The sequence below is a fragment of the Rhinopithecus roxellana genome, chromosome 9 (genome assembly GCF_007565055.1).
Source record: "Rhinopithecus roxellana isolate Shanxi Qingling chromosome 9, ASM756505v1, whole genome shotgun sequence".
In the NCBI taxonomy this organism is placed as follows: Eukaryota; Metazoa; Chordata; class Mammalia; order Primates; family Cercopithecidae; genus Rhinopithecus; species Rhinopithecus roxellana.
The window spans coordinates 67,442,200-67,459,939 of record NC_044557.1 but is presented as its reverse complement, the minus strand read 5'-3'; the positions used below and the strand labels follow the sequence as shown (position 1 = coordinate 67,459,939).

At 37.6% G+C, this 17,740-nt stretch overlaps 1 protein-coding gene across 1 annotated transcript; it reads left to right on the top strand.

The window, feature by feature from the left end:
- Window positions 1-17: 17 nt before the first annotated feature.
- SLC25A32 (solute carrier family 25 member 32) lies at window positions 18-16,066 on the top strand. Its single transcript, XM_010354521.2, has 7 exons — window positions 18-373; window positions 7,359-7,509; window positions 10,213-10,298; window positions 11,718-11,878; window positions 12,987-13,100; window positions 13,375-13,520; window positions 14,479-16,066. The coding sequence occupies exons 1-7, from the start codon at window positions 220-222 to the stop codon at window positions 14,612-14,614; spliced, it is 948 nt and encodes a 315-aa protein (XP_010352823.1). The 5' UTR covers window positions 18-219; the 3' UTR covers window positions 14,615-16,066.
- The last annotated feature ends 1,674 nt before the right edge of the window (window positions 16,067-17,740 follow it).

The following is a 17,740-nucleotide window of genomic DNA, read 5'->3' as shown; positions in this document are numbered from 1 at the left end:
GCCTTCCGCCGGCGTGACGTAGTGGCTGCTCCCCATTCATGCCCCCTTAGTACTAGAGTCTTGCGGCTTCGCTCACGCGCCCTGGGCGTAAGAATTCTTTCGCCGGTCCCGGAGGTGGACTTGCGCTCAAAAGGGGCGACCGTCGCCACGGTGGCGGCCACTGCATCGCGTCCTACCTCCGCGGCCCTGGGCGCCGTGGTGTCGGTGGGCCCCGAGCCTATGACGGGCCAGGGCCATTCGGCGTCCGGGTCGTCGGGGTGGAGCACGGTATTCCGCCACGTCCGGTATGAGAACCTAGTAGCGGGCGTGAGCGGCGGCGTCTTATCCAACCTTGCGCTGCACCCGCTCGACCTCGTGAAGATCCGCTTCGCCGGTAAGAGCCCGCCCGGACACCGGGCTGCATCCTCTTACTGTCAGCCCAAACCGGGTGGTAAAGATTCAAAAGGAGGCCTGAATCTCCTCCGCCTTTTCCGTTCTAGGAGGAGGAGGAGTGTTGAACGGGGTGCTGTCCGCCTTGGCTCACCTGAACTAGATTTGAGGAAATGTGCTTGCTCTGTAGAGGGGTCGGCCTGCGGTCGATCTTCCACGCTCCTCAAGGCTAAGGGAGGGGGCGTGTATGTAGAGAAGTCTGAGTAAAAACATCCTCATTGGCAGAGAAGATGGGATTTGCCTGATTTGTGAAATAAGAGATGGTCACATTTTAAGGTTTAGTCCTCACACGTGCAAATCGTTCACTCTTGGAGGAACTTTGAAATCTTAGCATACCCACGTGGTTTGGCAGCTCTACTAGTATTGGGATAGGACGTAATCTTCAGCGAATGGTTGGGAGATTTGGAATAGAATTTTCTTGAATGGTTGTTTTTTGGCGGTTATGGAATGGTACAAGGTCCTGTGAAAGAATAGGTTGCTAGAATCGAAATACTATTTTAAGTGTATTAGATGAATTAAATATGTTGAAATAAAGCATTTTAGAAGTTAAACTCGACACTGAAGTCTGGAAAAAGAGTTTCGAAGATGATCTTTGATAACTGAAATTGCAGAAAATAGTTTCCAAATAAAGTTGTTACAAGTTAAGTTCTGCCTTGAGAATTAAATCTACAGAAGTTGTTTATCTTAGCATTAGGTAATTCAGTTCACTTGATTTATGTTCTCTTAATGTTTGTAGACTGCTGTATGGGCTACAGAAGTATCTAATAAAGTTCCTGCCTTCAGGGAACTTAGAATTTAATTGGAGTCGTTAGACTTAGTCATATAAAAGGTAATTCTAGACAACATAAAATCAAGAAATACGAATACAAAATATAAATACCCATAAACCGTCAAGAAAATTCTACAATGCTGATGGCCATATGTATCTTTAAGGTTCAATGGAAGATTGGGGCTTGGGGTTTCCCATAGAAGGGCTAATATTTTGACAGCTGGAGGAAACAAGAAGCCGTTCTATGAAGGAAAATCATCGAAAATTATGAAATATTATCTCTAGAAAAACACAAAGGCATATAATTTCATGAAGTTTTATGATGCATGCACAAATAATTATTGACAAGTAATCTTTATCGAATGTTTACTAGGAGCAAGGCAGTGAACTATGCTTTAGATGCATTATCTCATTTATTATCCTGTAAATCTATTCACAGGAACAATCCTGTGAGTTTATGATCCCTGCTATACAGGTGAGGATAACAGAAATTGACTAACTTACCCAAGTCACAAGTTTGTAAAGATGGATCTGGGATTTAAACCCAGGTAATCTAACTCTGGAACCCTCTGGCACTTAACACCTCACCATACTACCCCTGTAAGTCCCTGTTATACAATGGTTTGAACATTACAAGAATTTTAGACTTGGCTGCAGGTGCAGGCCTGTATGACTTAGTGTCTCTCTTCAGTAGCATTTTATCTAGGAGCAGAAGAGGTGATAGTCGAGGTGATCATTGAAGAATAGCGTGGTTGGCCTGATGAATTTAGATAGTGCTTTGAAGCATATCATTCCTGAGGAAAGGGAATTCTTGATACCTGAGAAGATTAACAGTCTTGATGAATTGGGAAGAGTATTGGAAGACTAGTGGGGCTGAGGTGACAGATAAAAAGATTGAGATTGGATTGGAGGCCTAAATCTAGGAGTGGAAGCAGGACTTTGTAATAATAAAGCTCACAGTGTAGCTCTGAAATGATGATAGGAGGAAAATTTAAGAAGATAAATAACAAATAAAAATTTATTGATTATCAGCATCAATGCTGAATAACATACTGTAGTTTTTATGCTCCCATGTAATTAAACTCATTTAATAAAATTAAAATCTAATGAAGACAGGATATGGGGGTTAATTCTGAATGCATGCGCTGTTAAACCAAACCTGGAATTTTTCTGTGAGTTCAAGTATAAATTGGAACTCAGAGGTGTCCAGGGTGGTAGAAAGATTAGAAATTATTTCATATGAAAAATGACTGGAGGAACTAGTTTAGCTCAGGAGAGAAAAAAAACTCAAGATATTTAGAGAACTTCCATGTGGGAAAGGGGGCTGCCTTATTGTGGGTTGATCCTAAGGTCAGACACAGGTTGAATGGAAATTACAAGAAAGCAGATTTTGGTTTGGCAACGTGGTAGTGCTCAGAAATGAAATTGATGATGACCAGAAGTGGTTCAGATAGTAGTTGGATGACAAAAATTAGAAGATATTCTTGTATTAGGTGGAAAGATTGGATTGGATGATTGTTCAGGCTCCTTTTAACTTTACTGTGTAATTTTAAACCCTCAAGAATGATGAGAGAGTCCCAACAAAGAATGTGAATGAGATATAAAAATAATAATTTTCTTAAATACCCAAAAGCCTAATCTGCAAGTTAAAGATATGTGTGAGCTCTTGTGAAGAATATAGAGAGTATGACTACATCCAAAATATTAAGGAACCAAATGTAAAATTCAGTGACAGTAGTGCAGAGTAAAGTTGTATAAGTATGTGGTATCACAAGATCCAGTAGCATAAATAAGCTAGTACTTATTGAGTGCTTGCAATATGTCAGGCATAATTCTAAGAGCTTTATATGTACTAACTCATGTAATCCTTTATAATTTTTAGAGTTAGGTTCTAGTATTTTTCCTATCTTATGGAAAAACTCAGGCAGAGAGTAATCAAGTGACTTAGGGTTGCAAAGTAATTGCTAGAACTAGGAGTCAAGCTCAGAAAGTCTGTTTCCATAACATATGCTGTTAGTTTGAAACCATGAGTGGGTAGTTTAGTATAGCTAAAGGGTAAATTAAAATGCTAGAGATGAAAATAAAGAATGATTCCAGAAAGTTAAGCTGCCAGATTGACATTATCTTTTATGCCATGTAAAAATGGAAACTGGCAGTAAGACCGCAACCCTTAGTAGGGCAGGATGTTAGGAATGAGACATCAGGACTAGTAGCACAGGGATGGCAGTTGAAGCCGCTTAATGGTTGAGACACCACCCCTGTTTGGTGGAAATTGTGCCTATAAATCAACATTTAAGGATGGGCAGAGAAAAGGGGGCCCAGGAAATTTATTGGCGAAGAAGCAAGAGGACATTCAAGATAGTGTGAGAAGAGAGGGCTTTACACAATATCAGGTGTATTAAGGGGTTCTTAAGAAAGGACTCCAGAGTGCCTTTGAAGGTTCTTAATTAGAGCGCTTGCAGTAATTGGTAAAGCTCAAACCAGATTGCAGTGGGGTGAGAGAGTCTCTGCTGAGATTGGGAGGGGGAGGGGCTGGTTTTCTCATTGCAGACACTTAACTGATGAGGAGGCACTGGGATCAAAGAGGAAATACTTAGGAGAAACTTAAGTCTGTTTAAATACTAATGGGAAAGAACTGAAATCAAGGAAGATATTGGGAAACGGAGGCAGGAGGATAAGGAGTAAGGTATCTAACTAAGGGGGTTTGTCTGAAGAAGCAGGATCCAGAACAAGCTTTTTTGACCAAAACACTTAGTGGGAAATAAATTTTACCTTTGCTATCCAGTGCATACACATATACACACAAACATTACTGAAACACAAGTTTCATGAAACATTACTTATCCTTACTACTTGTAATGTCATTTATATTTGTTTTCAATTCCGGTCTGATTTTAAAGAAAAGATACTAGCTGTCTGTTCAATTGGTTTCTTGATTCATCTGCAATTTTGAAGACACCAATATAGAGCACAGGTAGGGGGGAGATTAATTTTCTTAAGAGAGACAAACTCTTAATTGTCACAGAGCTGTCACAGAGGAAAGGAGGGGTAAAACTAATATCCAGCAAATTAAACAGGTTGTGTTAGGGTGATAGTGCTAGATGGTAATTTTTAAAAAGTCATTATATTGTCTTTCTTTGAAAATGAATTTAAAATGAGTGTCCTGTCTTGGCTCCTTTCTGTGCACCAAACTTTTTATCTTCAGCTTGTGTCTATTGGCATTTTTTAGTGCTATGATAGGCCATTGTAAGTTATTTGATAGATACTTAGATCAACATACTAATTCATTAGTGGCAAATGTTTTTAAAACAGTCATGAGGTTATTTAAGCCAGTGGTCCCCAACCTTTTTGGCACCAGGGACTGATTCATAGAAGATAATTTTTCCATGAATGGGGGTGAAGGAGGTATGGATGATTTCAGGATGAAACTGTTCCACCTCAGATCATCAGGCAATAGGTTCGCATAAGGAGTGTGCCGCCTAGATCCTTTGCATGCACAGTTCACAATAGGGTTCAAGATTCTGTAAGAACCTAGTACCACCACTGATCAGACAGGAGGCAGAGTTCAGGCAGTAATGCAAGCAATGGGGAGCAGCTGTAAGTACAGGTGAAGCTTCGCCCATACTCCGCCCACCTAGCTCACTTCCTGCTGTGCGACCCAATTCCTAACAGGCCATGGATTGGTACCGGGAGTTGGGGACCCCTGATTTAGATCGAAAAAATTTACTGTATTTCATCTATATAACAATTTTAATTTTATGTTAGGGAAATTATAGTTCAGCATTGGTTTATACCTATGAAAAGAACAGGTAGTGTTTTTATGGTTGGTTTTGCTTTTTACCTCAAGAGAGAAATGGTATTAAGAGTTTATTATTGAGAGGCAAATGGAAAGTTCTTAGAAAAAGGGATCTATACAGAAGAATGAGACACACAGAATACAGGGGAAGCATCAGAAAGAATATAAACTCTGCAGGAAAACATTTCTCAAGAGCCTGTCATTCTGCTGCCTGCCTTTAAACTTGTTGTCTTATATAAACCTCAACCCTGTGAGTTACATGACTTATCCCCATTTTATAAATGAGGATGCTGAAGCTCAGAAAGGGTAAGACCATGTAGCGAATTAGGGAAGTTACATATCAAACCCAGGTCTTCTGACAAAACCTGATGTACTGCAATCTTCCTTCATGCTGTAACATTGCCGGGTTAATGATGAAAGAAATTGACTTTTCCCCCTTTGCCTGACAATGGTAAATAGTGATTCTTCTTTGCCAGGCTGGATTATACACAGTGAGGTAGTGGGAAGGGGACAGTGAACCAGGGATGCTCATATGGCTAGTGGGGTGTAATTTGTATAAACTTTCTGGAAGGCAGGTTCAGTATGTATTTGCAACTTAAGTTTATACCCATTGACCCATATCAGTTCCATTTCTAATAGCTGATTCTAAGGCAATAATAAGTGTTCATGCAAATTGTTGTACAGAATGTTCTTTAGAGGACTTTTTGTAATAGCCAAAAAAAAAAAAAAAAATTCATATGTCAGATGGAGGAATGACTGTAAATTATGGGATATCTATAAGATGGAAAGCCATAATATCATATGTTAAAATCTTATTTGGGGGAATCTATTGAATGACAAGGGGGAATGCTCACAAATAATCTTGAGTGGAAAACAAAGCTGTATACAAAATTATATATAGTAAAATTACAAGCTTGGATATACTATAGTATAATGTAGAATGGTTTGCATGATGTAGAGTGCCATTGCCGATTACTGAGATACTTAATACTCAACTTATATAATTGATTTTTCAAAACAGTAAAGAAATAATTGATACTGTATTATTCCTTGTGGTTTTCTACAACCTGCTCATACCTTTGTAAATAGTCCTTTTAACTCTCCCTCATGCCCTAGAGTTACCCTGTTTTGAATGTGCTTTCTGTTTCCTACAGAGAGGTGAAATGAAAAAGGGCCAGATTTATAATCTAGATTATATTTTTTACAAAATTGGCAAGAAGACTACTTTAAATGCTGATGATGCTAGTTGAAAATGGATGGTATCTCAAAGTAGGATGATGGCAGTGTGAACTGAGACATAGACAGGTGCAAGAGAAGTTTGTGATATAGAATCAGAAAGACTTGTTATTTGATAAAAAGGGATGGGAGGGAGGAGGGTTCATGGATAGTCCCCAGGTATCTGGCGTGGGCATCTATGTAGATGATGATAACGTTTGTTGAGCTATATGGAACACTCGAGTTAAGAGCAGCTTCGGAAGGGATGGGGAAAACTACTTCAATTTTGAATGTGTTCAAGTGAAATACTTTTCTACTTTCTACTTGGATTTTGACGTATGTTGGTGGGGAGGATAAAAAGAATTTCCAGGAAAAAAGTTACCCCATCCTCTGCATTTTCTTTCCTGCCATTCCTCAGGTCTTGCTAGCACTCGATATAATTGAGGCTCCTAGCTAGTTTATTTTTTGAGTAATATTTTTTAACATTCAAATCCTTAACCTTGGAGCGAAAACAAAACCTAGGTGTCGAAACCTAGTTACCTAAGAGACTTTCGGATTATTTAAGAACTAATCTAATATTTCCTAAAATATTATTTGAGTGCTTGGTATGCCCCCAATAAACACTTGAATAAATTCATGAATGTAGTTTTAAAATATTAAAGCCTGGGCTGGGCATGGTGGCTCACTCCTGTAATCCCAGCACTTTGGAAGGCCGAGGCGGATGGATCACCTGAGGTCTGGGGTTCGAGACCAGGCTGGCCAACATGGTGAAACCCTGTCTCTACCAAAAAAAAAATACAAAAATTAGCTGGGCATGGTGGTGCGTACCTGTAATCCCAGCTACTAGGGGAGCTGAGGCAGGAGGATTGCTTGAACCTGGGAAGTGGAGGTTGCAGTGAGCCAAGATCGTGCCACTGCACTCCAGCCTGGGCAATAGAGTGGGACTCTGTCACAAAAAATATATATGTATGTATATATTTATATAAATGTATATAATAAATATATATATAAGCCTGGAAAATAATTTTTCCATCTAAAAAAATTTTTCTTCTATCTCCTTTATATAACCGATTGTGCAGTATCTGTGTTTATATGTGATACAGAGCTAGAACTTTGTTCTTACCTGACTTTGTATGTCCCTTAATGCAGTGAGCGATGGATTGGAACTGAGACCAAAATATAATGGAATTTTACATTGCTTGACTACTATTTGGAAACTTGATGGACTACGAGGACTTTATCAAGGAGTAACCCCAAATGTGTGGGGTGCAGGTTTATCCTGGGGACTCTACTTTTTCTTGTGAGTAGATTTGGGACATTTTACAATATTAAATAAAAAAGGAATTTTTGTTTTTAGTGATTTTTACATGTCACATGATGAAATAAGATGAGTCATTTAATCAGTTTCTCTGAATTGGAAGGATCAGAAAGAACAAAATGGCTTATTAGTTAGTTTGATTAGTTTGATTCAAAATGGTTTATTAGTTTGATTATCAGAGGCATTATTTGGTCTGGAAGAAAGTTCTTAATAGGAGAAACGCTAAGAGATGAGGTGGAGTAATACTCTTACAGAAGCCATTTCTGTGGGGTGAATTCAGGAAGATGAAATGTTTATCTGATTACTTTTGTAAGCTAAATACGTATTAAAGAGAGCTTTTTATTTTAGTTAAAGCCATTTGAAAAACAGCCAACTCCAGATAATTTGCAGTGAAATTGTAGGGCCCCTTTGGTGTTTTATTAGGTGTTTTGGCCATATCAGTACACACTCTTGAGCATTTCTAGTAGAGTCAAAATATCACTAGATTAGAAAAAGTTGAATCAGTCGGTTTGTTATTTATTAGTGGTTTTGGAAAGTGTTGTAGAGACTGGAAGAGCTTGCAGCTGTTGTCCAAAATGAATCCTGTGGATTTCAGCCCTCTTTGGTATTCAGTTTTGATAAAGAAAGATTGTTTAAATAACTATGTTATTTTCTCCATTTATCAGAGATTAGTTGCAGAGTGCCCCAAATAGAAAATTTATAAATACAAGTTTCATTAATTTATTAATATTCATTAATTTCATAAATAGAAAATTTATAAATACAAGTATCATTAATTACTTGTTTATCCTCAGCCAGATTCCCAAAATATTTGCAATGGCTTACAAAAATACATTTGTTTATGATGAAGGTGGAAAAGCAGGAGAGGATAGACCTTGGGGTCCTCATATGAATATGTACCATAGGAAATCCCTGTTGGGAACAGAAAGCAAAAGCCAGTGCATGGCCGAAAGGGTTTGAGGCAAATTGTTTCTTCTTGTTTGACCTGCCCTATCATCTTCCCAGCTCATTCCTTTCCTTCCTCCTTCACCAGTCAGATGTCATCACCATTTAAAATAACTGCTCTCACCTGCCTCCTGAAGAAGCCATGGAAAGTTCCTGTGGCAGGCACATTCAGCTTATTTAGTGAAAAAGAGCATTGTCACAAAGCATCATCACACTGTATTGCAGGAGCATGCGCTGCTCTGAGCATGCCTCTGATCCGTGAAACTGAAACCATGAATAAGGAAGCTTTTCTTTGCTTCAATAGGTTTCATTGTTAGGAAAACATCAATATCTATCTAGTGTATTTGCCTTTGTCTTCTTTGTGTCATATATTTTGCTTGATCTCGCATATGTTTATGGCAGTATCCAAACCAATCTTAAAGTAACTTTTAAGTGAAAGCAAAATAAAATTCAGCCTTAAAGTTGTTTAAATGTTTTTTCTCTTTTTCTTCTCTTTAGAGAGGTGTGTGTGTGTGAAACTACACACATACCCCTTGACATATATAGATGTATATATACACACACACACACACGCTTTATGAATTCAAGTTATATAGATTCTCCAAGACAGTGTCTAAGGACAAGCCATATAAAATTTTCACGATAAGGATTTCTTGGGCCAGGTGCAGTGGCTCACACCTGTGATCCTAGCACTTTAGGAGGCCAAGGTGGGAGGATCACGTGAGTCTGGGAGTTCATGACCCGCCTGGGCAACATAGTGAGACCCCCATCTCTTCAAGAAATTTTAAAAAAGAATTAGTCTCGCATCATGATGCTGCATGCCTGTAGTCTTAGCTCATTGGGAGACTGAGGCAGGAGGACTGCTTGAGCCTAGGAATTCAAGGTTACAGTGAGCTATGATTGTGTCACTGCACTCCAGCCTGGGTGATAGAATGAGACTCTGTCTCTGAAAAAAAAAAAAAGAATGTGTTCACTTGACATCGTCATCCAAGCGAAGAGTAGAAATTGGCATTAAAGGAAATAGGCCGATTTGACTCCCTTACTCTGAAACATTTAATGGGTATATTCTACCAAATAAAATGCAAATCTCAGTCTACCACTCAAGTGTGGTCAGTTTTCCCTGTCTTCCCACCCACCTTTATTACTTTTCACCATGCTCATCTTTTTCCCTGTTGAAACTGCCTGTCTCAATACTACCTCTTACACAAAGCTTTCTGTTGTCTCAGTCATAATTCCTGAATTTCTTCTATTGTCTGTGTTGTCTTTTATTATTTTTTGTGTGCCACTTAATAGTCCTTATTAATTTGTTAAGAAAAATTCATCACATGTTTATCTTTTTATCGTCTATTAGAAAGCTAACTATAGTAGCTGAACACAGGTGTTCAGTATATATTTGTTAGGTACTCCTTCTTTGGTCCCTTTTGTCTTTTATGACCAGTCTGTGTACCACTACTGTACTCTCACCTCCTCCCGGTTTTCCTGTCTTTTGAGATTAATTGAAGAGTGTCTGATTAAAATATTTTACATTTGTATTGCTAGCCATATTCATTTGAGAGGGAGGGGTGGTATAATCTTGCAGCAAACCACTTCCAGCAAATTCATTCTTGAAAAAGGTCTCATTTTGTGGTTGCATTATGCATTGACTTTTGCTTTTGGGGTACTGCTGTTGAGTTACATACACTTTAAAACAGACTTTATGACACCTGTTCAAATTAAACTGCTCGCATTTAATTCTTTTAGTTACAATGCCATCAAGTCATATAAGACAGAAGGAAGAGCTGAACGGTTAGAGGCAACAGAATACCTTGTCTCAGCTGCTGAAGCTGGTAAGGCAATGTGTGAAATATAAAAATGTCACCTTCCAAACTTAATTTTCAGTTTCTGTTTTTGATTTTTTTTCTTTGAACACCTCAGTTTAAATATGCCCATCTAACCGTGTTAAATCAGTTATATGGAATTTCTTTTTTTTTTTTCTTTTTTTGAGATGGAGTTTTGCTCTTGTTGCCCACGCTGGAGTGCAGTGGCGTTATCTTGGCTCACCACAACCTCTGCCCTCCAGTTTCAAGCGATTCTTCTGCCTCAGCCTCCCAAGTAGCTGGGACTACAGGCACGCGCCACCAAGCCCAGCTAATTTTTTGTATTTTTAGTAGAGATGGGGTTTCACCATGTTGGCCAGAATGGTCTTGATCTCTTGACCTCGTGATCCGCCCGCCCCAGCCTCCCAAAGTGTTGGGATTACAGGCGTGAGCCACCACGCCCAGCTGTTACATGGAATTTCTTAGAAGAAATTCTTATTATTACTCTGTGCAGATTTCAAGAATTTTATTTACGACAGAGTGGTAAAGTTTAGAAAAGTTATGAATCCCTAATGGTTTAAAATGATTTGGTATAGTGTTTCTTTAAAGTATAATTTTAGTTTTCAAATTTTACAATTTAGTAGCCTTGTTTAATCGCCTCACTTGTGTATACTATCCAGAAGAAAAAAACAGTAAGAGCCATAAGTCTTTATAACTCCTACTTTAATACCTTGATTTCTTAATGTTTGATTAGTCAGAAACTAACTTAGTCATTTTTGAATAAATAGCCACTAGCAAAAACCTGAGTCATAACAGGACCAAATATTTGTTGCATAAAGGACCACTTAGGAAACCTGGCAAATGAAAAACTTAACCAGATGAGTTTTTTTAAAAAATTGTCACTCTATAAAGGATGTAAAATGTGACTTATTATATTACATAATTATTTAATTTTTGAGGCATAGTAGTTACTTTGGATTTGAGAAAGATTGTGATAAAGTTGGGGTAGAAATATGTTTCACATGCACAGATTATTGGGGTGCCAGATTCCTGGTCCTTTTCGCCTATCTTAAACCCCTCTCGGATTATACCATGTGCTACACCTGAGGTCTGTATCTGCTTACCATCTGTTCTCTGCACCAGGCCACATTATTTAGGAGTCAAGACATTTTTGCTATCCTTACACTTCAAAGGGAAAGCATTTCACATTTCCATTTTCCTTTTAATTTACCTCTCACTAACTGCATGAGGAACTTTTTATGACTACCAAAAATGACGTCTACTGTTTGACCCTAAGACTGTGCCTCAGAGACTACATTTCACAATTTCAGATATGGTCCTGTGCATTATCTTTTTTTTTTTTTACATAAATGTGCTGTTTTTAATTTGGGTTGTCGTAAGTGCGAAAGTATCTGTATGCTGAATAATCTTATTGAAATCTCATTTTAGGAGCCATGACCCTCTGCATCACAAACCCATTATGGGTAACAAAAACTCGCCTTATGTTACAGTATGATGCTGTTATTAACGCCCCACAACGACAGTATAAAGGAATGTTTGATACACTTGTGAAAATATATAAGTATGAAGGTGTGCGGGGATTATATAAGGTAATAAATTATCAATATATTTTAAATAACTGAAAATGGCAATTTCCATTGGCTCTGTTGTCTTAGTTCTGAATGACCTATAGTAAGTCCTGAAAAGAAGCCAAACTTAAGCAAGAAACAGTTTAATGAAAACCGAAATATAGTTAATAATACTGAAATTGTACTTTAAGCTGTTTGTCCCCATTAACATAGGATGTATCATCATGACATTGGTGGGCATGAGATCTGTCTAAAACTTTGTCAAGTATCTATTTGATAAGTTACACAACCAGGTCACTTATTCCTTACTCCATTCCTTGGAAGCTGTGGTCTCTTGGGAACCTGGGATAATGTAGTCTGGAGAAGACAGTAGCAGTCCTAACAGGATCTTATTTTATTGAGTTTTTTAATTCATCTCAAATCTTACATAAATTAAAAATAACGACACAAACCCAACCTTTTGCCTGTTGTAATATTTTAAAAATTTCTTCCTAGTGTCAAATCTGTTTTCTGATTTTATAACTCCTTTTTATTTTCCCTTTTTCTATCTTCTATTCCCATCTATTGCTTACCCCATAAAGAAATTTTTAAGCATACATAGTTTAAAATCAAAGTTAGACACATTGAATTTCAGCTTGTTTTTCAAGATTTGAGTAATAGCTTTTAAAATCATTTTGAGGCTGATAGGATTTTACTGACCTGTGGGCAAGAATTTTGTAAATATATTACTCAATTTTATGTTTTTTCATCACTTTCTGCTTTATTCTTTTGGAATACCTATGCACAGTTCATTGATTTACCATTACCTTTAGTTTCTTAACTTTCCAGAATTTAATTTCCCACTCAACGCCTCAAATCTTGACAGTGTGGGTCTTCTTTATATGTTTACTGTTTAAAGAAAAACTAATATATGAACATCCAAACCTTTAAAAATAAAGTAGAAGAGAATACTACCTGTTTCTTTATATTACTACAAGTTTTTAACCCCATATTTTAAAAATGTGACTTGTGCAAAATTAAATGAATTTGCATAAAGTGCTGTAATGAGAGAGAAGAGAAAGTATTTTACTTAAATATATTGTTCTTCAAACATATGTTGTTTTGCTTTTTAAAAATCATTCCCTTGTAGGGATTTGTTCCTGGGCTGTTTGGAACATCACACGGTGCCCTTCAGTTTATGGCATATGAATTGCTGAAGTTGAAGTACAACCAGCATATCAATAGATTACCAGAAGCCCAGTTGGTAAGATGATTCTTGTAAAAATGGTATCATTTCCTTTTATGGGTATTTAATAGGTAGAAATTTTTGTCATGCTTACTTCGGTGGTAGTGCTGTGATGATGAGTACTGGCTTTGCCACTGATTTATAGTTAAATATTTATAGGCTGATGCCACACAAATGTCAAAAATAGAATCCCTTGAAGATCCATTTAAATGTTTTTTCTATATAATTTTTACTTCTGTATTTTAAAAGAAATCCTGTCTAAAGAAAAAACTGTTTTGTGTTGCCATTTTAGAGCACAGTAGAATATATATCTGTTGCAGCACTATCCAAAATATTTGCTGTCGCAGCAACATACCCATATCAAGTTGTAAGAGCTCGTCTTCAGGATCAACACATGTTTTACAGTGGTGTAATAGATGTAATCACAAAGACATGGAGGTGAGAGCATGCGCTATATCAAAAATTGTTTTGATAAGGTACCTTGCATATCCTAGACCATCTTGTTGATACTAGTTTTATAGCGAAGGCCAGTTTGCTGTGGTGAAAACATGATGGTGGTCCCTGCTTTCCCAATTATTACGTATGTGACCATGGCCTTAATCTCTCAGAGGCTTAATTTCTTCATTTGTAAAATAAGACTTTCTAGGCTAATAGGTTGTTATAAGAATCAAATGTGTGAAATTGTTTTTGAAAATAAAATTTAGGTGTTATAAAATATCTGAATGGTGTTGAATATAAGAAGTCATAAGCTAGCTTAATACATTCAAGAAGGCTCCACACCTGCTACTGGCACCATAACTTTTACAAATACTTGTTTCCATATAGGAAAGAGATGGTTTGTTCTTCAGTATGAGATTAAATTATTATAGGCAGACATCACCATATTTCCCTTTAATTCTAAAAGAACAGAGCGGAACATTTAGGATGTTTAAATTTAATTCAGTTCAAGAAATATTTAATGAACACCTAAGTGACAAATTTCTAGGCCATATTCCATATTATTGGCATTAAGGAAATAGAGTTATCTTTGTATGTGCTGTATTTAATGTTGGCTAGTATTTATCCAAGCTGTGAGGTTTTTTAATGCCTACATTAGGTCAATTAAAGCTCCTGCCTATTCATACATTTAAAAACGTTTGAAAGATAGCTAATTGAAAGGACTTTTTAGTTCAGTTTTGAGATGTTCTGACCCTCTCTTCCTCAGTCCATCCATAAAAGGAATGTAAATCCCTATAAATGGCTTATAAACGACATTAATTTAGGACATTGAAAACATGAACTTAAATCAGAGTGAGGTTTGACTGCTGCTTGCTCCATGCCTTGTGTCAGTTAAAACTTTCATGTTTTCAAGCTAGCTCTATAGAAAATTAAGCATTATCTATTTTTCCCTCTAAAGGAAAGAAGGCATCGGTGGATTTTACAAGGGAATTGCTCCTAATTTGATTAGAGTGACTCCAGCCTGCTGTATTACCTTTGTGGTATATGAAAACGTCTCACATTTTTTACTTGACCTTAGAGAAAAGAGAAAGTAAGCTAAAAGAGGACAATTCCAGTATATCTGCCCAAGGCAGCAACAAGCTCTTTTGTGTTTAAGGCATAAAAGAAGAATTCTGCATAGAAACGTGGCTCATATTCGAAATTGGTCTATAGTCATCAGAAGTCAGAGAACTGCTAAGTCTTCCGCAATGTATTTCTGCTTTTTGCCTTCCCCATATGTATGGAACTTGGGTACCTCTGCCTGAAATGGCTGCCATCCACACAGTGCTAAAACTGACATGAAGTATAGAGTTTCACAGATTTCTGCCTTTTATTGGTGGAAGCTGATTCACAACATTTGCTAAATGGATTAGATGAATGTACTTCTTTTTGTGAACTTAATTGCCTAGATTGCTTTAAAGTTAACCTTTGTGCAATACCAAGGAAATGGCTCCTTAAAAGAATGTCTTTGTATGTCTCAAGGTGAATTAAGGATTTATTGAATAAGGTGTTGACCAAATCCAGACCATTTTAGAATTGGGAAATTTTAGTGAGAAAAAATCCACTGTAAATATGCTTTAGTTTTAATTCAGTTGGGATGCACTACCTAGTGAAAATGGAGAAACTATATACTTCTCAGAGAAATATCTGACATCTGTTGTCATCCCATTGCTATTTTTTTTTCCCCAGAGACTTCCATAATTTAAAATAAAATTCTAGATTAATTTCTTGTTTTTTGGCATAAATACTTAATCTATTGTAAATTTATAAAGTCTGAGCTTCTAGGATCCAGCTGTGTCAACCTTTATTTAGCATATATAGTTATAAATCACTTATTACAGATGCTAAATCACCTTTTACAGATGCTGAAATGTTTGGGATGTGTTTGTCGACAAAGTGAATGGAAAGGAGAAACTTTATACTTTAGTTTTCAGATATATGGATCTAGATCCCAAATGAATGATTAATTTTCATTGGTTTCTCAAATTCAGGTTGAAATACAAATTAATAGCCTTTATTGATTTTTACTTTTATGAGTCATTGTAGACATCTATAAATATAAAAGGGCCTTGTTCCCAAAGGATGCCAGAATACTAGTATTTTTATTTATCATAAACATCCACGAGTGCTGTTGCACTACCATCTATTCGTTGTAAATAAAACAGTATTGTTTTCAAAGCCATCTTTAAGTAGTTCTTTAAAAATAGGTCTATTTTTTTATATTTTGGAAGTGGCATTGTTTTTAAAGTAAAGAGAAAATGATAAGTACCTAGTTGTATTTACTGTAATATCTTGTAACATGCAGATGAATGCTTTATCAGTTAAATGTGATGTATTTTTTCATACTTCTGGATTATACTATAATTCATATGAAATCTTGGTATTGGTCCCCATATGGAAAAAATGAACTGCAATTGATATTTGGTGTTTAAGACAGCACTATTATTTAAAAACCTCCTATATACTCCCAAATGAATAAAACATAATTCTTGTCCTCTGAGAGCATACAAGCTTGTGTGATAAATGCATTAAATAATCACAGCTATAGATTAAGAACATGTAAGGAATATCTCACAAAGCCTGGTAAGAGTTCTGAGAGAAGAGAACTCAATTTCAGTCATTCAACAACCAATAGTCACTCAGTTCCTGCTCTTTGCCAGGTATGTCGCCAAGCACTGAGGATATAGCAAATAAGCCAGACAGTATTCCTGCCCTCAGGCAATTTTCATCTTGGTGTAAGGGACAGAAAAGGAAATATATGCATAATATAATTTCAGGTATTTAATGCTATAAATAAAACTACAGCAGAATTTGGGGAATAGTGTTGCTATCTTAGGTATTATGGTTGGGGTCAGGAAAGGTCTCTGAGGTAATATTTGGAACATTTTGAAAGAAGTGAGGAAGCAAGCCACAATGAGAGGAAACACATTTTAGGCAGAGAGGATAGGAAGTAAAAAGGGCCTGAGGCAGGAATTAACTTGGCTAGAGGGGATGGGTGAGGAGAGAGAGGAGGTTGGAGAAGTGGCCATTGCAGTATGGTGGGAAGGAGCTCAGGTTGGACCGCCAGGCCCTCTGGCCTCAAAATTCAGCTTTCCCATTTTCTGTTTGACCTTAGGCAGGTCACTTCAGCCCTCTTTGTCTTAGGTTTCCTGATCTGTAAAATGGTGTCTTAGATCAGTTCCTCTGTAACAATGCCAGAGATGGGGATTCTTGGGCAAGTGATTGAGGGAGCACTTTCAGGAGAAATCTATAATGGAGTAAAGCAAACAGGATAAGGCTGGGAGAGTTTCAGGAGTAGTGTAGCCTCAGCCTGACCTTATAGGGCACTCTGCCGAATAAATTGGGCCACAGCAGATGTCCTGCCCAGAGGTGAAGGGGCGGAGCCATTAGGTTCCCACATCAGGTTGTCACTGACCACTGGCTATGGGGAGAAGGGATGGAGGAGTGACTAGGTACCTCTCAGCCAAGGGCAATCCTCCAAGTAAGGGCGGAGGTGTCAACTCTTACCAGCCAACACCTACAGCAGCTAGGGTATGGGTGCAGCAGTCCTGTAAAAGGGGTCTGGGTAAGTCACTAACAGCATCTGCTGCAAATGAGGATATTAAAAGTACATAGCTGTAGGATTATTGAGAGGATTAAATTAATGAATTTTTAAAAAGCTCTTAGTGTGCCTGGGCCAATAAATGTTAGCAGAGACCAGGCTTTATAGGCCATGGTAAAGAGTTTCGATTGAGAGATCATTCTGGGGATTGTATAGAGGAAACAGGAGAAAGGCAAAAAAGCAGGAATACTAGTTAGGAAGCTTTTACAAATGTCGAGTCATGAGCAGGTGGCAGCTTGGACCTGGTTGATGGAGTCCGAAGTGGTGAATTGTAACTTGGGGGAACTAGAGCAGGGTTCATGGAGGGGGAAACATTTAAGCTGGGCATTGAATGAAAATTCCAGAGGGAACCATGGAAAAAGGAAAGCACAGGTGACCTGCCTTGAACAGTGAGTTGTCAACGTGATAATAAAAGGAAAAGGAAGAGAAAGCTGGAAGATTGGGACCAGGACATGAGAACTCGGAGCCTGACAACCTGTGTGGGCTTTATTGGGTAAAAGAGAAGTGAGAGTAATTAAAGAATAGAGAGACATGGCTACTGCTTGGGGGTGACAGAGGAAGACTGGTCAGATAAGACGAA

Bases quoted from the DNA above. Each gene is read 5' to 3' on its own strand.
- SLC25A32 (XM_010354521.2), top strand. From the start codon at position 220: ATGACGGGCCAGGGCCATTCGGCGTCCGGGTCGTCGGGGTGGAGCACG. The intron at 7,510-10,212 runs GTGAGTAGATTT...TAATTCTTTTAG, and splicing joins TGGGGACTCTACTTTTTCTT to TTACAATGCCATCAAGTCAT. The intron at 10,299-11,717 runs GTAAGGCAATGT...ATCTCATTTTAG, and splicing joins TGTCTCAGCTGCTGAAGCTG to GAGCCATGACCCTCTGCATC.